At 41.6% G+C, this 24,873-nt stretch overlaps 1 protein-coding gene and 1 pseudogene across 9 annotated transcripts in view; both read right to left on the bottom strand.

Annotated features, from left to right (window-relative positions):
• mcph1 (microcephalin 1) overlaps window positions 1-24,873 on the bottom strand; it is a 334,689-nt gene that overhangs the window by 36,418 nt on the left and 273,398 nt on the right. The window contains exon 14 of one of the 9 annotated variants that reach the window (XM_069885236.1): window positions 2,556-2,588. The exons of the other annotated variants lie outside the window; for them this stretch is intronic. Coding sequence (XP_069741337.1) covers window positions 2,571-2,588 — 18 coding nt within the window. The 3' untranslated portion in view covers window positions 2,556-2,570. Of the gene's footprint in view, window positions 1-2,555; window positions 2,589-24,873 lie in introns of those variants that run through there. 9 annotated transcript variants of the gene reach the window in all.
• On the bottom strand, window positions 17,887-18,030 carry LOC138737786 (U2 spliceosomal RNA; annotated as a pseudogene).

Here is a 24,873-nt window from a genome sequence, read left to right on the forward strand (position 1 = left end):
CGAAAGCCGCACTGTGATTCTGGGAGAATATTCTCGGCGACACTAGGTATTATTCTGTTTAGTAGAATCCTAGCAAAGATTTTGCCTGCAATGGAGAGCAACGTGATTCCCCTGTAGTTTGAGCAGTCTGATTTCTCGCCTTTGTTTTTGTACAGGGTGATGATGGTGGCATCACGAAGATCCTGAGGCAGTTTTCCTTGGTCCCAACAAAGCTTGAAAAACTCATGCAGTTTGGCATGCAGAGTTTTGCCGCCAGCCTTCCAGACCTCTGGGGGGATTCCATCCATACCTGCTGCTTTGCCACTTTTCAGTTGTTCGATTGCCTTATATGTCTCATCCAGGGTGAGAACCTCATCCAGCTCTAGCCTTAGGGGCTGTTGAAGGAGCTGGAGCAGGGCGGAATCTTGGACTGAGCGGTTGGCACTGAAAAAAGATTGGAAGTGTTCTGACCATCGGTTGAGGATGGAGATCTTGTCGCTGAGGAGGACTTTGCCGTCTGAGCTGCGCAGCGGGCTTTGGACTTGGGGTGAGGGGCCGTACACAGCCTTTAGAGCCTCGTAGAAACCCCTGAAGTCGCCAATGTCCGTGCTGAGCTGGGTTCGTTTGGCGAGGCTAGTCCACCACTCATTTTGGATCTCCCGGAGTTTGCGCTGAAGATGGCTGCATGCGCGACGGAAGGCTTGTTTCTTCTCTGGATAGGACGGCTTTGTAAGGTGAGCCTAGTGGGCAGCTCGCTTCTTTGCCAGCAGCTCCTGGATTTCCTGGCTGTTTTCGTCAAACCAGTCCTTGTTTTTCCTGGAGGAGAAGCCCAGTACCTCTTCAGTGGATTGCAGTATGGTAGTCTTCAACTGATCCCAGAGGGTTTCAGGGGACGGGTCCGTGAGGCGGGTTGCATCGTCGAGCTTTGCTTTGAGGTTTGCCTGGAAGTTTCCTCTCGCTTCGTCTGACTGCAGGTTTCCAACATTGAACCTCTTTCTGGGGGCTTTATTGTTCCTGGGCTTTGGCTTGAAGTGAAGGTTGAGCTTTCAGCGAACCAGCCGGTGGTCAGTGTGGCATTCCGCGCTAGGCATGACCCTGGTGTGGAGCACATCTCGTTTGTCACTTTCTCGCACCAGGATGTAGTCCAGGAGGTGCCAGTGTTTGGATCGGGGATGCATCCAGGTGGTCTTAAGGCTGTCCCTCTGCTGAAAAAGGGTGTTTGTAATAACAAGCCGCTGTTCTGCGCAGAGCTCCAACAGGAGCAGGTAAATAGGACTAGATTAAACGGACAAGTTATTTGACATGGATGTGCTATAAAATACTATGAACAAATTGACAATGTAATTAAAGAAATGATCCATTCAGAAAAGCTTTAAGGATCAAAAATATCGTCAGGTTTGAGGATCATTGAATGATTGCTTGTTTCCATAATGTCGGGAGAGAATACAGGGTCATAAGTTCTTCTGCTTCTCTGAGACTGTATGTGATGAAGTGAGGTGGTACTTACAAAACACTTCACCATAGTAGCCTCTCGGTAAAAGTTCCAAGTGCTAAAAATAATGTAAAAACATTGAAATATGCATTTGATGATGACTTGAAGCTTCAGCAGCTCCTTGTAAATACATCAAAAAGGCTGCATGCATTAAATCCTGTTGCTTGCTCAACTGATGGCACTCCATTAATATTCCTTCATGAATGCCTATGAGTGATGGATTAAGTCTTTGAGGTGCTAAGCTCTGCCTTGTATTGCTGCATGGGTGTTTGTGACACTTCATCGATGTTGAAAAGGACACTTGTCCAGCTTTTGCTCAAATACCACAAAACATGGAGGAATAAACAGTGCACCTGTTCATTGTACATATGTACATTCAAGATACAAAATTATTTTATTGTCATGTAATAAAATAGAAAATGTAATATTACACAAAATTTCCTTCATCGTTCACTCAGGATGTTTTATTGGAAAAAATCTTTTGAGTACCTTCAGTAGTCACATCACAAAAAATGAGTGTTTTCTCAAACACCTGTATCTTACTCTGTCGTGCCAATTCCAAATTGATTTTAAGTATAATTGGGGAACATGAAAATAAATGCCCCGGTACATTAAAAACAAGGCAACATTTGGCGAAAGTTTAAGCCATTTTTAAAAAAAGTTAATTTAGACCACTGCCAATGAAGATTCACAGATAAAGAAGTTGTTTCACCTCAACTGGATCCAAATACTTTATGTTTGGATGTTGCCCAATATTTAAAGCTACAACTGCATCACTGGATCAGTTATCTACCAGCTTTGATTGATAATCCTAAAGTCCTGAGCTAATGTTTCTTACAATTTGTGTTTTTGTCAATCTGCTAATAAAACAAAATTATCAACTTTGTGACCATGATACTATTTTACAATCAAATTATTTAACTTACTACTTCCTTTGAAATAAAAATTCAGAGAGCATTTATGGGGAGAGAAGGAATGCTCACATTTCAGGTCAGAGGTGAAGGGTTGGATGAAGTCTGGTCAAGCTTCTCAAACCTTAAGTGTTATCTGGCCTGCTGAATATTTCCACAATTTTTCATTTGACTCAGGTTTCTTCATCTCAGTGGAACAGAGGGATCTGGGAGTATAGATACAAAAGACATGAAAGAGGTGTCACAGGAAGATAAGGTCGTTAAGAGAGTTTTTGGCAAGTCCCAGTTTTGGGATGTTATGGTGGAATTGGTGGAGACATTGGCGAGGCCAAATTTTGAGGATTGTGATCTTTCCTGTAGGTCATCTATCTAGAGGAAAGATATCAATAAGATTGAAAGTGTCATCAGGACTTGAGAAACTAATTTATAAGGAACAGTTAAACAGGTTAGGACTTTATTCCTTGTCCCTTCTTCACCAGCACCGTGAAAAAGGGAACCACAGCACAAGCTTCCAATCAGTTGTTGGAGTGAGATGTGTCAACACCAGGATTGCCTGCTGTATCAAGAGTAATGTCATCATCCTGGGACACAAGTCAACACGTAGAGTCAGCTCAATCTAACTGAAGAGGATTAAACTGATAAGCCAAAACATTTGAAGTGCTGTTTAGAGTGGCAGTGAGGGCAGGTGGTTCTGCAGCAACAACTCAGGAAAGCCCAACCAAGGATGAGGCATATGGTCTGTGTCAACTGCCCTTTACAAAGGCCTTCTCTGTAACACACACACACAACATCATTTCTTGAATGGTTCCAGATGTCAGATGTGGATCGCTGAACCAACATTTTCTTCGAGAGAGTTGACTTTTCAACATGGACTATTCAGAAGAAGATGATGTAAGTGTGATGAAGAGATAAGGTGTTTCAAATCATTTTCTTGGTCCACATTTAATCTTTTGCCCCTTCCTTGGGATGGACAATGACTCCAGTTCACAACCCTTGTCCCTTAGAACCGATTTTGCACACACGTGAACATGGAGACATAAAAACATTATCAACCTGTGACTCCAATCCATTGAGGATATCTACATGAGGTTGTGTCTTAAAAAAGCAGCATTTATCCTCAAAGACCCCCACCACCCAGGCCATGCCCTCTTCACTCTGCTACCATCAGGAAAAAGATCCAGGAGCCTAATGATGAGCACTCAACTGCACAAGGACAGCTTTTTCGCTGCTGCCATCAGATTCCTGAATGAACCAAAGACATTGCCTTACTTTTCGTGCACTATCATTTCTATTTTTTATAGTAATGTAGGTAGTTATGATATTAATGTTTACACGATGATGCTGCAGCAAAATACTGAATTTCAAGACTTGTTCACGACAATAAATTCTGATTCTGATACTACTATGGGTTCAACACATATCCTCCTTCGCACCTCTACCTGACAATTGGTCCTGCAACCTAGTTTGATGAAAGATTCACACTATTTAAGAAAGCACAGTGTCAGAAATAAAAGGCACCTCAGGAATGCATCCCATTTCACTCTCAGCAACATTGCAACTCAACTCATTTAACAGTCCTCAAATCAAAAGGTCATGAAAGGGCTCCTTAATATTTTGTTTTGCATGAGCATAATTGTGAAGGCTTATCATCTATCTTTTGTATTTATTGTCTCTTTTTAATTCAATTCATGCATACTCTTGTCGTTTTTGCTTTTAATGAAATGCCTGTTCGGCTGTAGCAAGTAGGCACAGTTCGCGCAGCAGTTAGCAGAACGTTATTACAGAGCCAGCAACCTGGGTTCAAATCAACTGCTGTCTGAGAGGAATTTGTAAGTTCTCCCTGTATCCTCGTGGGTTTCCTCTGAGTGCTCCTATGTTTCTGTGTCCTCTGGTTTCCTCCCATGTTCCATAGATGTACGGGATTAGTAGGTTAATTGGCCACATTTTGGCAGCATGGATTTTTGGCGGAAGGGCATATTCCTGTGCAGTATCTCTAAATTTTAACAAGTAAGAATTGGTGCATCTGTACATTGTACAATGTGAATGGCAGTAACTTGTTATTTTAGAATTTGGGAATTGAACATTTTGCTATATACTCCCTCACTTTTGATCTTGATTAGCATCCCTGCCTTTGAACCCAATCAATGAAGTGAGCTCATGGAGTGGGGTGCAAAGGTGAGAGTGGAACTGATGAAGCACTCATCAATGGACTAGCCCCTCAACATCTATATGGGATCAGTCCGCCAGCATGGGTGGGACTGTAGACAGCAGTCAGCTTTTATCACTTTGTGGCATCGTCCTTATCAGTACGTTAAGCACCGTGCCTGACCAGAGTACAGTCAATCTTCAACAATAAAGGATCTTTAGTCACAACCACAATTATAAAGATGTGGGCACATTCAACAACCCTTCCAAAGAAATTCTTAACAACTCCAAAAATTGAAGACAGCTTGGAATGTCTCCATAGCCATTGCAGTACAAATTAAATCTGCAATGACAGATAACTTTCATTGCTGAATATTTCAACCAATTAAAAAAAAATCTTCAAAGTGCCTTATCGATGCAAACAATTATGACAAACTGACCAGTTTAAAATTCTGTGAATTTTAGACACTGACCTCAGCTGCTGAATTTTTAAAAAAATTAAATTTAAGCACACAGCACAGTAACAGGCCATTTCGGCCCATGAGTCCATGCCGCCCAATTTACACCCAATTAACCCATACCTCTGGTGCATTTTGAACGGTGGGAGGAAACTGGAGCTCCCCGAGAAAACCTACTCAGACATGGGGAGAACGCGCAAACTCCTTACAGACACCGTGGGATTTGAACCCAGGTCCCGATCGCATTGTGCTAACCGTGCCATGATGAATTTGAAGCCTTCCATTGTGAAGGAGTTGTAACAGCTGCTTGAAATGCAGAGAGCCTTTACATGCTACGACACTGTCATTCATTAAGATATTTAAGCTGACACGTTTGTCAACTTAAAACATGTGTTTCCCCAATTTGATTATCTTAGCTTCCAACAGAAGTAAAGATGGTTGAAGATTTTTGTTTGCCCTTTGTCACAAAGTGCACAAAACAATAAAAAGGTTTTGATAAGGACTATGAGAAGCAAAATCTATGTTGAGAAATTTATTATGTTACAGACTGGCAAACAACTGGTAATTCATCTTGGTGACCCTCTCAGTGTATAAGGAACACTATCAGTGCAGGACAGCTAAAGGAGCAAGAATGACTCATTTCTTTCTTTCTTAAGAACCAGTTCAGGAATGTTCCCTTGTTTAACTTGTTACCAGCACAGAACGTTTGCAACTTCAAACTTGCATGGAATTGTTTTCGACAAATGGGTGACCTTCCTCGTGTCCACTTGCCTATCACAGTCGCTCCCAGTTGTACTCCAAAATGGTCATGCTGACCTTCTGCGCTGTGGAGTCGCCCTGTGAGGTCCCAAAGGTGACATGGCAAGCGCGGCAGCAGTTAGCTTAGTGCTGTTGCAGCGTTAGTGACACAGGTTCAAATCCAGTACTGTCTGTCAGGTGTTTGTACATTGCCCATGTGTCCGTGTGCTCCAATTTCCACCCACGTTTGGGGGTAAGTAGTTTAAATGGTCACATGGGTGTATGTGGGCAGAAGGACCTTTTATCTTGCTGTACCTCTAAATTAAAAAAAAACAGACCAGGCCTCATTGGAGGACTAGATACCTTTCCCTGAACGCTTTGCAGAGCATTGACAGTATACAATGCTGAGGATGGGGCTTTGTTATCTTGTAAAGGCTGCAGTTAATATAATTCATAAAGAAACATGCATCACCTAAAATGCCTTGCATTCACAAATGGCTTCTGAATTGACAGGCCTTTCAATGAATTCCCCTTTCAATGAATGGTCCAGAGCAATGTTGGGGAATCTCAGTCCAGAGTTGGAGTGTGTGGGCAGTGAGGCAACTGACAATCAGTAAGGCCCAGGACTTGCAGGAGGTCCCCAGACCTTCTGTAAGTTAATAGGTACATTCACCTCAACAGATTTTCATAATTTTACACTGCTTTGCAAAGCAAGTTGGATCAAATATAAAAGTAAAGTTATGGATTTTTCCCATGAGGGATAGATTTTCCTCAAATATTAATGACTCTTATATGGCATGGAGTACTACATTAGTGAAATTCAAACAATCTGGTAATTCAATCTTTTAGTTTTATGTCCTTTTACTCAAATTCAAGAACATTGATTTAAAATGCAGCTATTAACAGATTGGGTGAAATGTTGCTGGAACTAGCTCATTGGCTATAACTGCCTGGGCAGAGCCAAACTGGACTTCTAGCCTCATCTGCTGCACCTGGTGCTCCCATCGTGGCCTCCTCTACATTGGTGAGGCCAAGCGCAGACTTGGGAACCATTTCACCGAGCATCTATGCTCTGTCAGCAATAACCATCCTAAACTCCCCGATGTAGCTATTTCAACTACCCTTCAAATTCACATTCCCACATTGACCTGTCTGTCCTGAGCCTTCTTCCCTGCCAGGGTGAGGTCCAATGTAAACCGGAGCAACAAAACCTCATATTCCCCCGCAGTCTTCAGCCCAGTGGAAATTTCCAATTTCAGGTAACGTGTCCCCTCTTGTTTCTTGCAGTACACAAAAGCACAGGTTTTTAATACTCAGCCTGGTACTCCATCCTCAGACACGGGCAGGAGAGGATCATCAGGGGTCGTGGGGGTGCTGACTGGTGGTTCTTTCTTGTTCTTGCAGTTGAATAGGTGTAGAAGGCATTGAGTTCATCTGGGAGTGAACCTTTGATGTCTCCAACTGCTCTGGATTTGGTTTTGTATCAGGTTATGTGTTTAGGTCCTGTCACAGCTGTCCAGAAACTCCACTTTGCCCAGGAGATGGCTTTCCATTGGCTCCTTCTGTAGAGATCTGGATCTCCGGACAAATGCCTGCGATCTGGCTCTCAACAGTTCCAGACTTCATTGTTTATCCAGGGCTTCTGGTTGGGGAAATCCTAGCCAGTCTCCAGAAGTCCAGAGTCCCTTGACCACAACCACCAGCAGCACGCAGTCTGCATGAGTTCCTCCCCACCTTGCATCACCAACATCCCGCCACCCTTGTGTTCTTTAGTCTCAGAGTCCCTTTCTGGTCTGCTGCCATTGTCACCATCCCATGGGTTCTGCTTCTCCTCAAATGGTGGGGGGGGGGGGGGGGGGGGTGGTCTCCCATTTTCTGGTGTCCTTCTCCAGTCCTCTGCTTCCCTGGAGTCTGCAACCCTCTGTAACCACTGCTGATCATAGGCGCTGCCATCTTGGGTCGCAGGATTTTAAAATAAACCACTGTCAGATCCTTTAACCAGCCGTTTAAACTGGTAAGGAGCCGGCAGCAGTCAGATAGACAGTCGTACCCTGCAGGGGGAGCGCTGTGCGTCTGTTCCTTTCTCGTCTGCACCTGCAGCATCTTTGCCGTTATATCAATCTGGCCACGCCACTTTTATTTTGTTTTACAGTTGAAAATTGCAATAGGAACTCAGCAGGTCAGATATCATCTGTAGATAGAAATGGCCTATCAATGTTTCAGGTCAGGACCATTTATCAAGATGAAGATAGAATAGGTGAAATTTTGTGTATAAAGTGGGAAGGAAATTGGGGGAAGGGCCCAGAGGTGAACAGATAGAACATGTGGGAGCTGGAGAGATTCAGATTTATTGTCATGACATCACATCTAACTCCTAGATTCTTTTATTGTGGGCAAGGCAGGATTACCACTAATTGGTAGTGCAAAACAAACCTTACACTGCATATACATGTAAACAAAGAACTGCAAACAGATAACAAATGTAAACAAACTGACTGTGTAATACAGAGAGAACAAAAGAAAATCAATAAAGTGAAGTAAGAGTCCTTAAATGAGTCTCTAATTGAGTTTGTTGTTGAGGAGTCTGATGATGGAGGGGTAGCAGCTGTTCCTGACCCTAGTGGTGCGAGTCTTGTGGCACCTACACCTCTTTCCCGATGGCAGCAGCGAGAACGGAATGTGTGCTGGATGGTGAGGGTCTTTAATGATTGCTGCTGCCATCCGATGGCAGCTTTCCCTGTCAATGTACTCAATAGTGGGGAGATAGCTTTCTTCAAGTCATACCTGTTCCTTCTATATTGATCTGGAGATATGGAGAAGGAAAGACCATGGCAGGGGGTTGGTGGGGGGAGGAAGAAAAATGATAGAGAGAAAGAAAAAATGGAAATGGGTCAAACACAGGCAAACGAAAGAAGCTCAGGAAGGCACCTTGGTCAGCATGGACAAGCTGGGCCAAAGATCATGTGTCCGTGCTGTACAATATGAATTTTAAGCATATGCTGCTTTCTGCTGACATTGTGCTAGAAACAGGAACAACACAGGGATTTCTGCACAGGTGCTATTAAAGATCTTCAATTTAAAAAGAAAACCTTTGTGCAAATGCCTCTGAGGACATGATTTGTTAAGAAGAGAAATTCCACCAATGTTTCATCACGACCATGTTTGCAACCATGTATGGTCTTTTCTAAGAGCATGACTGACATATTGACAATCCCACTGCCATCAAACAGTAAGTTCAATCGTATGCGATTGTCATGGCAAAGAATATTCCTGAGCAATTTGCATTAACAATGGGAAACTTCCAATGTGAAAGAACTTTTAATGAAATGTTAACACACTGCTTATTTACCTTAACTTATATAATAATCTTGGGATAATGAAGTATGTAAAACAAGGTATTAGTAACAGAATGAAATCAAATGTAAAGAAGTTTCAATCATGGCATTTAACTTTTACAGAATACTGACAAGAAAATAATTTAAAAAAATGTATGGTTAAGTTCACAATAAGAAAGTAAGTCACAGAATTCTTAGTAGGGTCTCCAGGCTTAGAAACTTTATTGAATGAGAAAGAATAAAGAAACAGTTAAAAGAGTTTTGAATCACAATAATACTCTTTCCAGCAAATAACTTGCATGTACTCTTTTACTTCCTTCACTTCAAGGAACATTTGAAGGAGTCAAACTAAAAAATAATTATGCATACACTCCTTGGGGTAGGGGGGAGGGGGGAGTTTCTTTTCAACAAATCCCTTTAATCCATTCACACCAACTGCTGCAGATGTACAATGAACTGATCAAAATGTTTCTTGCATGGTCACTGGTCATAAAGCTCTTAAAGTATTGAATCAGAAAAGGATTATTGCTGAATATATATTATTAGCACAGAATGAACAAAAACACTTCATAGCCAATAAAATATTTCTGATAGTTAATGACAGCGGAATCAGAAATTTCATCTCCGGAATTGTGAATTGAGGCAATAAGCCTCAACATCAGACCCACACAAGAGATATTACAGGTGTGATGAAGGTAAAAATTATGTTAATTAGACACCCCAATGGCATCCTAAAATTACTGATAAATTATTGTAATTTTGAGTGACTTCAATGCTCCTTCCAGTAAGCGTATTCTCTTACCCATCTCTAACCTTCCTAAATTGTTTAAATAATCTATGTCAGTAAATGTAAAGCAAAAACAAAAGGACACTTCAAATTCTGGAAATACTTGGTAGGCCATGAAGTAGCTGAGAAGGAAAACTTTCAAGTAGATAACATTTTAATCAGAAGGAGGAAAAGCCAGAAATCACACATAATTTAAATTTCAGGAATCAGTAATGTTAGTTATTGTTAAATATTGTTTAAAGCTATTTCTTCATAATGTGCGCTGGAATCTCTTCTGACTACCTCACATCCCACTCAAAAGCTGGTGTAAGGAATGTGAGTAAGGCTAACGGCACTCACAGTTATCATATAATAAAGTTTACAGTGACCTCTGGGATCCAGGCACATGTTGTGAAAGTTCCTGCCCCATCTGCCCTGATTCTCCAGGAGTATCGCAAAGCGAAAACCTCATTAAAATACTTGGCAGCACAGTACATGAAGGGAGTGAAATTTCCAAGATTTGCATGAAGGATACCCTGACAAACATAACTCAAAAGCGACCACTCAGCCATGGCATGAGTCCACAGCACCTGCAACCAGGGATAAATCAGATGCAAAGGCATAAGTTAAAAAAAAACCCAGATGTTGCATCCTCTGCGCACTAGGTGCAGAACTTTGTAATGAGAAGTATTTTATTTAAATCTGCATTATTGTCAAATCAGTCATTTCTTAATTTTCAGTTATACAGCACGAGCCTGTGCCACCCAAAGAGACCAATTGAAAGACAAATCCTGTGCATTTTTGAAGAGTGGGAGGAAACCTGAGCACCCAGAGGAAACCTATGTAGTCATAGGGAGATTGCACTAACTCCTTCCAGACAGGGCAGGATTCAAATTTAGAAATCTAAATTGGATTAAGGCACAAAAGAATTCACGAAACAGGCAGATATAGTAACATCAAACACAATAGCACAGAAACAGGCCCTTCAGACCATCTAGTTCATGCTAAACATTATTCCATCTACTCCCATTGACCTGCACCCAGACCAGAGCCCTCCATTTCTCTCAAATGTTGAAATTGAACCCACATTCTCCACTGTGCTGGCGGCCCATTTTGCATTCTCACCACTCTCTGTGTGAAGGAGTTCCCCCAAATGTTGCCTTTAAAAATTTCACCTTTCACTCTTAAACCATGCCCTCTTGTTTATGTCTCACCCAACCTCAGTGGAAAAAGCCTGCTTTTATTTCCTCTATCTACACACCTCATAATTTTGTATATCTCTATAATACCTCTTCATTCTCAGATGCTCTTACATAGTGCAGTCCTGATGAAAAATATCATTTTTCTTTATGACAGCAGTGTGTCTGTTTGGCCAATTACCTTAAATCCTTGCACTCTGCTTCAATATAAATGATAAGCCAGGACTTTGAAATCCAGAAAGTGCAAATTAATCTTCAAGACACTGAGGTGAATGTTATTGATAATATATTTCCAGTTTTTTTGAACAATTTTATTCACATGGTAGAGATCTTTAAAATTCAGAAGGTGTTGCAAGCCAATTACTGAGAGTTCAATTTGTCACAAGGCAGCTGCACCACAAGATTGATGAGTTGGGATCCAATGGCAGGAATTTGGCTGGGACAGCAGAACGCAGATAAATACTGAACTCGAGTTGGGAACCCATTTAGGAGGAAGGGTTGCGATGGTGAGCAAGAACTTCATAGTAATTACCACATATACTCATGTAATAGTTGATCCTGTGTAAAAGGCAGTACAAAATTGCGTATTTTATGTTTATTGGAGGTAAAAGTTGACTCCTTTATTTTTGCCCCTGACTGCCCGCCTACCCGAGCTTCTGACCACAAACCCTCGCCTTGACCACCTACCCATCCAAACACCCGAGGTCCAGATCGTGAACCCTCGTCTCAGCCGCCCACCCATTCAAGCTCCCGATGCCCTGATCACGGACTTACAACCTGGTTCTGGCCATCCGAGCTCCTGATGCCTTGAATGATGCAGGTCAAAAGTAGGATCCCTGTGAAAGTTGATCACCCAAATTTGACCTGAAAAATTGGTTCCCATAACTTGACTATTGCATGAGGATGCACGGCATGTTTCTGAAGACACTGTAGATATTGAGAATGACCACATCACATTTGTCACAAACTGAAGCCACACAGTAAACTGGAATCTGAAGCTAAATACAATCTGCTGGAAGAACTCACCAGTTTGAGCAGCATCAGTGGGAGAAAGAGTGGTCAAGTTTATGGGCCAAAACCCTCAACCATCCTTTTTCTCCCACTCACACTGCATGACCCACTGAATGCCTCCATCAGCATTGCGCAACGTGATGGAGGATTTATCCCAGTTACTTGTCTTGGCAACCCTTGGGATGGAAAGAAGAAATGATAGATTCCAACATGGCACAAATCAACAAAGATATTAAATTCCACACTGCTGCTTCAACAATAAGCCATCCAAATAACATCCTTCATGTTGATGAGCAGAAATATTTACCGCATAACTTTTCAGTGAAGCATATCCTGTTGTTTATTGTCTGTTTTGGTTACAAATGTACAGATCAGTGAGCAATCAGGCTGAACTTCAAAGTTGCAAATAACATCCACAGAATATTTCTATGGAAAGGAAACTTGCTTCTCACTTCCCTTTGAAATTATTAGTTTGGGAGAAAGAAAAGCACAATGTTCATTCTGAAAAATTAATTGCAAAACAGGAGCCAAACATTCCACCAGATGGCCAGAATTAGTTCATGTTTACAAAAGAGTTAGCAGAAGGATGTGCTAGTCATGAGTTTAAAACACTTATTTTTAAATTGGTTGAACACAGTTAAGATCTGCAATGTTTGCATAATATTATTTGCTTTGAAATAACCCACTACAAGAATTTCTTCTTCACTGCACTAACACACATCAATGAATTCAATTGGCAATAAAGATGAAGAATTGCCAAAGATATAAAGAAGATTTTGTTTGAAATAGGATGCGTGTTTTAACAGGGCTAACAACGTGCACCTTATTAAAACACCCTGCAGGACAGGACTGCATCTTTTCACCATCAAAAACATTGGCCATTGTTTCTTGAGTCTTTATGAACAGTTTTCTCTCATTCACAGTAAGATGTTGGGTTTTACGCCTCAAAATATGTGAACAGATTACCCCAATTTCCTTTAACACAGATACAAAATTCCACAAAATCAAAACTCAAGTTTCCAACGTGGTGCATGCTGGGAAAAATGACCTAATTTATAGGCAAAGGAATAAATGGACACTTTTGCTTAATTTGAAATAAAACTGCATGTTATTCAGAGCAGCAGTAAAAAATCCAAAATTTCAACATGCAAAGCTGAAATACTCTGCAGCATAGCCAGCAAGGAAGAGCATTAACGTCGAAAGGAAATTTGGCATATCCCAATTTTTACAAATGCAGCATAAAAAGTATCCTGTCTGGAGGCATCACAGCTTGGTAATGGGAACTGCTCTACCCAAGACCTCAAGAGACGCAGAGATTTGTTGAACGCAGCTCATGCCGCCATGCAAACCAACCTCCCTTCCATCGATTCCATCAACACCTTCTGCTGCCTTTGGAATAACATAGTAAAATCTCTATCCCATCTTGGCTCCACCCTCTTCTCTCCCCTCCCTTTGGATGTAATTGAAAACTTGAATCTCAGAAACATGAACATGTTCACCTTCACTCTGTCTGCATCAGTGACAGGGGTCTCCTGATGACCAACCAATTCTGCACCCCACTCTCAGGCTGACATATCTGTCCGTGATCTCATGTACTGTCAAACCAAGACCATCTGTAAATTGGAGGAACGACACTAATTTTCTATCAACACCTAAAATCGATTGTCAATAATAACACAACAATTTACAGCACGGAAACAGGCCATTAGGCCCTTCTAGTCCACACCGAACCAAACACCCCTTTCTAGTCCTGCACAATGCCCATAACCCTCCATCTTCTTCTCATCCATATACCTGTCCAACCTTTTCTTAAATAATACAATTGACTCCGCCGCCACTATTTCTCCCGGAAGCTCATTCCACACGTCTACCACTCTCTGAGTAAAGAAGTTCCCCCTCATGTTACCTCTAAACCTCTGCCCCTTAATTCTTAACTCATGTCCTCTTGTTTTAATCTTTCCTCCTCTTAATGGAAATAGTCTATCCACATCCACTCTGTCTATCCCTTTCATAATCTTAAATACTTCTATCAAATCCCCTCTCAACCTTCTACGCTCCAAAGAATAAAGACCCAATCTGTCCAATCTCTCCCTATACTCTAGATGCTTAAGCCCAGGTAACATTCTGGTAAACCTTCTCTGCACTCTCTCCACTCTGTTTATATCCTTCCTATAATTAGGCGACCAGAACTGCACACAGAACTCCAAATTAGGTCGCACCAACGTCTTATACAGTCTCAACATCACCTCCCAACTCCTATATTCCATGCAATGATTGATAAAGGCCAGCATACTAAAAGCCTTCTTCACCACCCTATTCACATGAGTTTCTACCTTCGGGAACGATGTACCGTTACTCCTAAATCTTTCTGCTCTTCTGTATTCATCAATGCTCTCCCATTTACCACGTATGTCCTGTTCTGATTCTTCTTACCAAAATGAAGCACCTCACACTTATCAGCATTAAATTCCATCTGCCATTTTTCAGCCCACTTTTCTAAGCAGCCCAAATCCCTCTGCAATCCTTGAAAACCTCCTTCATTATCCACTATTCCACCTATCTTAGTATCGTCTGCATATTTACTAATCCAATTTACCACCCCATCATCTAGATCATTAATGTATATAACGAACAACAATGGGCCCAATACAGATCCTTGAGGCACACCACTGCTCACCGGCCTCCAACCTGACAGACAATTATCCACTACCACTCTCTGGCTTCTCCCTTTCAGCCAATGTTCAATCCATTTGACTATCTCAAAATTTATACCTAAAGACTGCACCTTCTTAACTAACTTTCCATGTGGTACCTTATCGAAGGCCTTACTGAAGTCCATATAGACAACATCCACTGCGCTACCCTCATCCACATTCCTAGTCACCTCTTCAAAACATTCAATCAGATTGGTCAAACATGACCTTCCTCCCACAAATCCATGTTGAGTGCTCCTGATCAGACCCTGTCTATCCAGATGTTTATAAGTATTATCTCTAAGAATTTTCTCCATTAATTTACCTACCACAGACGTCAAACTTACAGGCCAATAGTTGCCAGGCTTCCTCCTTGAACCCTTTTTAAATAACGGAACCACATGCGCAATGCGCCAATCCTCCGGCACTATCCCCATATCTAATGACATTTGGAAAATTACCGCCAGAGCCTCTGCTATTTCCTCCTTCACTTCTCTCAATGTCCTGGGGAAGATCCCGTCTGGTCCCGGAGACTTATCCACCTTTATATTCTTCAAAATCTCTAAAACTACATCTTTTGTAATCTCTATATTCCCCATATTTACCCAATTTGCTTTTTTTTATCTCACATCTCCCAATATCCTTCTCCTTAGTGAATACCGAAGAAAAGAAACTGTTCAATATCGCCCCCATTTCTCTAGGCTCCACACACAGTTTTCCGCTCTGATTCTCTAAGGGACCAATTTTGTCTCTAGCTTTCCTTTTACCATTAACATATTAAGTTCACTCTTTTGGATTAGTTTTCACCCTGCTTGCCATAGTTTCCTCGTACCTTCTTTTAGCTTTCATAATTCCTCTCTTAAGATTCCTCTTACATTCAATGTATCTTTCAAACATCCCCTTAACTCCATGCTTCTTATATCTAATGTATGCCTCCCTTTTTCTTCGAACCAAGTTTCCAATATTCCTTGAAAACCACGGCTCTCTCAAACCTTTTGCCCCTCCTTTTAACCTAACAGGAACATAAAGCTTTTGCACTCTCAAAATCTGATCTTTAAAAGACTTCCATCTCTCTACTACATCCTGCCCATAAAACAAATTGTCCCAATCCACACCCTGCAAGTCCTTTCGCATCTCCTCAAATCTAGCTTTTCCCCAATCAAAACCTCAACCCTTGGCCCTGACTTCTCTCTTTCCATAATGACATTGAAGCTGATGGCATTATGATCACTGGACCCGAAGTGCTCTGCTTTCTGCCCGTTCTCCCTCCCTTCTCATTCCCCATGCCTTTTTCCCTCCAGCTCTTCATCCCCTTCTCTCTCCATCTTATCACTGAGTAGCATTGACATCTACTGTGATGAAATGCTTTGAGAGGTTGGTCATGGCCAGTATTAACTCGCACCTAAGCAAAGACCTGGACCCCCTGCAATTTGCCTACCGCCACAATCTCTCCACAGCAGATGCAATCTTACTGGCTCTCCACTGAGCCATGGATGACTGGGACAACAACAATATCTATATAAGGCTGCATTTCATTGATTATAGCTCAGTTTTCAACTCCATCATACCTCAGTACTGGTTACCATTGCTTCACAACTTGGGCCTCTGTACCACCCTCTGCACTGGATCCTTGACTTCCTCATGAGAAGATCACAGTCAGTATGAATTGGAAACAACGTCTCCTCCTCACTGATCATTAACACAGGCGCACCCCAAGGATGCATGGTTAGCCCATTGCTCTACTCATTATACACCCACGACTGTGTGGCCAGGCACAATTCCAATACCATCTACACGTTTGCTGATGACACCACAGTTGTCGCAGAATCACAAATGGCAATGAGGAAGTATACAGGAGGGAGATCGATCGGCTTGTTGAATGGTGTAACGACAATAACCTTGTACTCAACGTCAGCAAAACCAAGGAGATGATTGTGGACTTCAGAAGGAAGTGAGGGAAACATGACCCAGTCCTCATCGAGGGCTCAGTAGTGGAGAGGTTTAAGAACTTCAAATTCCTAGGTGTCAATATCTCCAAGAATTTGTCTTGGAGCCTCCCCGTTGATGCAATCACAAAGAAGGCTCGCTAGCAGTGAAGCTTTATGAGGTATTGGATGAGATACGGTCTGTCACCAAAGACTCTCGTTAACTTCTACAGGTCTACCATGGAGAGCATTCTGGCTGGTTGCATCACTGTCTGACATGGAGGCGTCAATTCTCAGGACAAGAATAAACTCCAGAGGGTTGATAACTCAGCCTGCGACATCACAGGCACTAGACTTCACTCCATTGAGACCATCTACATGAGGCAGGTGTCTTAAAAAAGTAGCCTCTAACGTCAAAGACCCCCACCACCCTGGCCGTGCCCTCTTCACTCTGGTATCATCGGGGAAAAGGTACAGGAGCCTAAAGATGAGCACTGAGTGGCACAAGGACAGCTTCTCAACTGCCATCAGATGCTTGAATAATCAATGAATTAAAGACACTGCCTTACTTTTCGTGCAGTATTATTCCAATATTTTTGACAGCAATGTGGTAAGATGGTTATAATGTATGTTTGCACTATGATGCGTCAGTAGTCACTCCACTAAGGACATCTTTCAGAGGTGGTGCTTCAAGAAAGCAGTGACCCTCATCATGCGGGCCATGTCATTTTCTCACTGCTACTAGCAGGAAAGAGGTGCAGGAGCCTAAAGACTCACATACATTACAAAAATAGTTTCTTCCCCTCCACCATCAGGTTTCTGAATGGATAATGAACTTATGGACACTACCTCCCTTTTCTCTTCCTTTGCATCATTTATTTATTTCTTAAATCTTGTATTTACAAAATTGTAAAATATGGTATTTTGCACCTTGTTCTGCACAATACTGCTGCTGCAACACAACATATCTCCTGACAAATGTTCAAGATAATAAGCCTGATTCTGATTATCTAACTTTTGAATCTATTGCTCATTGGTGAAAGATGACGCCCTTGCACTGCTTTTAAAAAAAATCATACCTTTTTTCTTACCCTGAACTCTGATTTAATCTCACACAAGCCCTGCACTTTTGTTTTATTATTGCACTATTAAGCATGGAATTCACTTGCTTGAATAGCATGCAAAACAAAGTTTTTCACTGTATATCCAGACAGGTCACAAAAATGAACAATTCAATTGAAAAATCCTATGTCATAATTTTAAAATATGTAACAAGTCTTTAGCATTTTCTGTTTTCAAGAAAGAGTAATGGTCACGGTTGAAAATGAGTGAACTCTATCAACTACACTTGATCTTAGCCAAAAGGCCGAGAAGCAATGAGTGAACTCTATCAAATCCTAAAGATTGGACAGGATCTATTGGAAAGAAGGTGCTCAAGTGTTTTTGGAGCTTTATTGAAACGATATAAAATTTCATTTGGTTTCACTCTTAAAGAATGACACTGCAGTCTTGTTTGATGGAAAAAAAAGTGTGAATGTTAATATACTGGTTTTGGGAAAGGTTCTGATTTCAGGAATCCCAAGAACTTGAAGCACCTAATTGCTGTACAATTATATGATCCTATGACTCCAATATCTTAGTTCATTTTTTTCTTAGTTTTCCATTTGAGAAGCTCTATGATTTGCAGCTGGTTAATCTGCTCAGGCTCTCAGAACTGGAATTCCTTCCCTTAAGTCCCTCACCTCCCTTTAGTCCCTTGAGATATTCCTTCAAACCTACATCTTTCATCGATCATCTCCTCACTCACCATTATATTTTGCTTAATGCACATTGGTAAACATCTAGCCATGCTTTGCAACGTTCAGGGAACAAAAAACCATAGAACACTACAGCACAAAAACGGACCCTTCAGCCCAGCTACTCTGTGCCAAACTATTATTCTTCTTCATTCTGATGCCCTGTACCCAGAACTTTGCCAACCATATCCCTCCCATCCATGTACCTATCAAAAATTTTCTTAATTGCCAAAATGCACCTGCATTCGTCACTTTACCTGGCAGCTCATTCTATACTCTTACCAGAAAGAAGTTCCCCCTGATGTTTCTTTTAAACATTTCCTCTTTCACCCAAGCTCAGTGGAACATTTCCACTGAAGATTGTTACTCTATCTATACTCCTCATAATTTTGTCCACCTCCATCAAATCTCAACTCATTTTTCTCTGCTCCAGGGAATACATTCTTAACCTGTTTCGCCTTTGTCCATAACTCAGTTTCTCAAGTCCCAGCAATGTCCTTGCAAAAGGTTTATTTTAAAAAAAGCTCAAGATTGATTTGAAAAAAAAAGATTAAGCAATGAAATTGAACTGAATATGTAAGTGCGTGAGTCTCTTCTCTCCATTTACACTGTAATCACTGATCAATTCTTGGGTGATTATGCTGCAACTTCAAAGCTTTAATGAGAACATCCTGTAAAAAATTTCATTTCCCTAATTTCCTTTTAATTTTGGAAGAAAAACAAACAAAAATGATTTTTTCCACTCAAAATCATGTGTGAGTCACAAAACACCTGTAAACTTGATTTCGGTTCTTCCTGATGTTTAAACATCCTTTCCCTCTTGTGACATTTCATTGTTGAATAAAAAGCTAATGCTCAAGTTTATTTCCTCAATAATTACATTTTAATTTTTTAAAAATAAGACGTACAGCACGGTAACAGGCCCTTCCAGCCCACGAGCCTGTGCTACCAAATACACCAATCAACCCTCAAGCCCCATTCATTTTGAAGGGTGTGAGGAAACTGGAGCATCACACAGAAATGTGGAAAATGTACAAACTTCTTACAGACGGTGCCACATGTGAACCTGCGTTGTTATGCTGCAATAGCAATGCATTCACCGCTAAGCTAACTGGCATCCCTCTGACTACGCCAACTGTGCTGCTCGTAAATTAATGTACTTTTATCAAATTTGTTGCAAATGATAGGTTAATTGGTCATGTGAGTGTATTTGGGCATCACAGACTCATGGACTAGAAAGGCCTGTTACCGTGCTGTATCCTGAAAAGAGAAAGAAAAAAAAGCATTTCCAAACAAAATCAGTCCATAATATAAACTGATCTGGTGATCCTTGTACCAAATTGCCATCAGGAGAAATGAGCCCATACAGTAAACTCTCTTACTTGAAGCAGAAGGTATATGTGGCTTCTCAGCTCGAGATCTTGTGAAACTACTGTAAGTCCTTTGGAGTGATGCACATCTGGCTTCACTCCACAGGAATAGTGCATGACTAGACATGAAAGGTCTCCCAGGGAAAGATCTTGAGAATTCCCAGTGAAACACAGAAGAAGGCACAATGTAGATGGATGGGTATTCTGCATTCCTTCACGTGTTTTCAGATGTAGTATTCTGTCATAGCAGTGTACATCAATAAATCCAGGCTCAAAATGCATGCTTTTCTTTTTGCCTTTTAATCCACCAATATGAGAAATGTCTGCTCGGTGTTTCAGTAAATTTGCCTGCTATTTGCATTAATGGGCTTTGCAGTTGGATTACAGGACATATGCAGCTCCCACCTGTGATTTCTTTTATTACTTAAAAAATGGCAATAAAACTGTTTGGAAGAGGATAAATGAACCAATACAACTTCACTGAACTATACTGATTCCTCACAATCATTCTGATGAAACATATAAGACTCCAAACAGGGACTTCCTTTGACTTTTCTATTAATAAATATAATTTTAATACCAAATTCATCTATATCCTTCGATCATTATCATTTCTTTTTATTTCTTTCAATTTGGAAATAATTTTGACTATTGTGACTTGAGGGTATATCAATGACTGAGAATTGATTGATCCAACCTTTCCAATTTTCACCTTCCCAATATCTTTTCTTCATTCTGAACGACCACATCTGACAACTCAGAAGAAGCAGACTTGACTCATCATGGGGGTGGCACGGTTGGCGTAATGGTTAGCATAATGCCTTAACAGAGCCAGCGATGGGGACAGGAGTTGAGTTTATAAGTTCTCCCTGTGTCCGTGTGGGGTTTCTCTGGGGGCTCTGGTTTCCTCCCACCATTCTAAATTTACTGGGGACGTCGGTTAATGGGGTGTAAATTGGGCGGCATGAACTCAGGAGCCAAAATGGCCTTTGAGCATGAAGATGACTAAAATCAGCATCCTTGCTCTAATCTGATCTCATCGCCCTATATCTTCTTTCCCTCTCTTCATGGAGTTATTGAGGGATACAACATGAAAGCAGACTCTTTAGCCCACTGGATCTAAAGCAAACAACAAGCACTCATCTATCTACACTGGACTGACAAATCCCATTTTAACTCCAATATGGGCAGCGGAGTGAGTGCAGTAGCACCAATGACCCAGGTTTGAATCCTGTGCTGTCTGTAATGAGTGTGTCCATGTGGGTTTCCTCCTGGTGCTCTGTTTCCTCCAACATTCCAAAGTCATATGGAGTTAAGTTGGTTAATTGATCCAATACAACTTCACTAAACTACATTGATTCATTGAGTGTATTTGGGCAGCATGAGTTCATGGCCCCGAAGGGCCTGCTTCTGTCCTGTATCTCCAAAAAAATTAAAATTAAATTTAAAGACATCTCCATCAATGTCTCTCTAGCTCTCCTGCAACTCATCTACATTGGAGGCCAAGTATAGTGACCAATTGATTGAAAACTTGCATGTCTTTGGGATGTGGAAGGAAAGTGAAGTACCTGGACAAAACACACCCCTTCCAAGAAGAGCGTACAAAGTCTGATCAGACAGAACCCGAGGATGATTATGCAAGGTCACTCATGTTAACTGCTGAACCACTGTATCAATACATATCTCCCTTGCCTGATTGTACAATTGCATTCAAGCACACATGGAGAAGGAATTATCAGAATAAATTGCGCCTGATTCTATTCTCAAATTTTAGCATACAGACATGACAACAGGAACCCTCCTGATATTCAAGTCATTTATTCTGTTGGGTGTGATTCGGATCTTCCACCAAAAATCTGACTGTCCTTAAAATAGGCAGTGTTGGCCCTGAAGGCGAATCCTCTACTGTAAAGTCACCTTCCCGTTGGTTGGTGAGGTCTGATCCAGCACTGGACCTTTCTGTCTGTAAGGGTCCATTAAACGATGCTTTCAGGCTCACTGGCTGTTCAAAGATATCAACAACATTGTTCAATGGGAATGCAGCATGGAGACTGGCCTCCTGACCCAACTTGTCCTCCCTGATCAAAATATCCACCTAAGGTGGTCCCATTTGCATGTGTTTGGGCCAAATCCCTCTATTCTAATCTTTCGTATCCACACACCTGTCCAAATGTCTATTAAACAATGTAATTTTACCCAGCTCTACCACCAAATTGCTTGAAATATCCATAACTTTCTGTGAAAAAACATACCTCCCAAATATCCATTATAGTTTCCCCTAGAACTTCAAATCTCTAGTTTTAGATTCCCCTATCCTGGGAAAATGTATCTGACCATCTCTTCTGATTCAGCCGCTCAGTTTTAAAAACCTTTGTAAAACCATCTCTCAGACTACTCTGCTCCAGCAAAAAGTTTCCAGCTCCTTATAATTTGAGCCCTGCAATCTATACAACATTCTTTAGAACTTTCCCTGCATCCTCTTGAGCTCAATCATACCCTTCCTACATCTTGGAGACCAGAACTCACAATATTCCAAGTGTGGCCAAACCAATGTTTTGCACAATTGTACAGTGATGTGACAACTCCTGCACTCAATGCCTCAGCTATCCAGATATCCTGAGGCCTCTCTGCTCAACAACACTCCCTAGGGGCCTGCCAATCACTCTGTATCTTTTAGCCTGGTTAATTTATCAAAGTACAGGACAGCACAAAACAGCCCTTAAGTCCACACTAAACATGATGACCTATTTAAATTAAAACTCCCACAACAACTTCAACTACACTTCTTTACACCCATTCCCCTGTAAGGATTCTATTCCTTCTCTCAATTCTTCCAAAAAATCTCGCACTCCCCCCCATCCCTGCTCCGTTCCTTATCCTTCCCTATTCTGTCACACCTCTTCCTCAATACCCATCTCCTCCTTTGAGATTTCCCTTTATCCCCATCTCACTAACCCTCCAATGTCCCTGACTCTCCACTGACTCCCAGACCTCCCCAACCCTCCACCTCCATCCACTGACCCTCTTCGATCCTCCACCTCTCCCCTTAGACTTCCTCTCACTGATTCTTCTTCCTCTCCCCTTCCCCTAACACCCTCCACCACACTGACTCACACTCTGATCCCTGCTTGGTCTTTACCATCCCTTCTGACCTTCCCCTCTCAGAGATGGAATCTCTATCCTCAGCAGAGGTCCACCTTCGTCCCCCTTCACCCACACCTCAATGAATTCTGTGCACGCCATGATCCTGAACCTGTCTTCCATTGTCTCTTTCTCGATGACCACTTCCACCATTATTCTCCACACCCCATGAAGACCCCTTCTCCTGCCTGAAGCCTTCTTCCTCCTCTTGAGACACCAATCCTAGCCAGTTGCTCACTCTGGATCTTTATTTTTCCAATTGCCACCGAGACATCAAGCTTCTCACCTTCACCACTTCCCTCTCTTATTCTAATCTTACCCTCTCTGAACACTCTCCCCTCCACTCTCTCCGCACACATCCCAACCTTACAACCAAACCTGCAGACAAGGGTAGTGCTGATGTGGTCTGATGCACTGATCTCCACTTTGCTGAGGCCAGATGACAGCTCTCAATCACCGCTTTTTACTTACCCCTTCAACAAGACCCTATGATAAAACATCAACCCACTGTCTCATGTATCATCTCTAATGTCATTGCTTTGGGCCATCTCCCTCTTATGGCCTCTAACCTCATTGTTTCCCATTCATACACTGCCCCGTTCTATCTCCTAACCAAGATACATAAACCTAATTATCCAGATAGACCCACTTTTTCTTCTTGCTTCTGCTCCACTGAACTAGTATAAATAACTCCATTTTTTTTCCGCAGTTCAGTACCTCCTGACCAACATCTGTGATACCTTACATGCCCTCCATCTCTTTAATTTCCAATTCCCTGAACTTGATTGCTTCATTTTCACTATGGACATCTGATCTCTCTACACTTCCATCTAAGTTCTCAAAGCCCTTAATTTATTTCTTAACAACAGACTGAACCAGTCCCCCTCTATCACCAATCTCCTCCGCTTGGCAGATCTTGTTCTCACCCTCAATAACTTCTCCTTTGACTCATCCCACTATCTATAAGCTATGTCTGATTTTTTTTGATGGCTTTGTGGAGCAATCAATGCTGCAAGCTACAGAGGCAAGGCTTGTCAACTCTTCCACCCTATATTGATGCTGCTGTCACTTTGACACTAACTTTTACCCCAACCTCAAATTCACTTAGCCCATCTCCAGCAACACTCTCCCCTTCTTGATCTCTCTCTCTATCTCGGGAGAAAAACTTTCTACAGACATTTTTTACAAACCTACCAACTCCCACAACTACCTTTTTCACACTGTTACGAGCCCAAAGGACCCCAAAACCCAGCAGCAATAGACATTCACCAAGACAAGTAGTTTTTAAAACAAAAGTTATTTTTAATCAACTTTAAACATGAAAACAGAATCAAATTTTAACTTATCTCTATACTTAACTAACTCAAATTATCCTCCTTCTAATTCCAAGTGCACGTGTATGTAATGTGTGTGTAAATTTAAGAAAAGTTATTTGGTTCACAGTTCAATCTCACTTCTCCTTCTTCCAAGTTCTCTGGATGCAGGCAATTCTTATACTGTGCACAAAATTTAACATGTATAAAGTTCACCAGGCTTTGCTGCTCGAAAGGTAAATATTTACCGCTCAGGAAGGTTCTTGTCGGGTTTGCAGAGAGAGATTTGTTGTTCCAGGATTTCCACAACTGAGGTACCACCATTAGTCACCTCAATGTCTCGCTGATGAAACTTGCCCTATCAGGGTTTTCCAGATGATAACTTCTTTCTTCAAGCTACCACAGATTCCATTCCTCTTATTCCAAGAGAAACATCAGACAGATAGTACTTCCAGCCATCCACCGCTCTGGAACTTTCTGTTTCCAACCAGCTCTTCCTGGCTTGTTTTAGCCGTGACTGTTCAGTCTCTTTTCAGTGTCACACACATTAGATGAGAGGGCTTCTCCTTTCTCTTCTCTCTCTCACTCTCCCCAATTGCCA

The sequence above is a fragment of the Narcine bancroftii genome, chromosome 6 (assembly GCF_036971445.1).
Source record: "Narcine bancroftii isolate sNarBan1 chromosome 6, sNarBan1.hap1, whole genome shotgun sequence".
In the NCBI taxonomy this organism is placed as follows: domain Eukaryota; kingdom Metazoa; phylum Chordata; class Chondrichthyes; order Torpediniformes; family Narcinidae; genus Narcine; species Narcine bancroftii.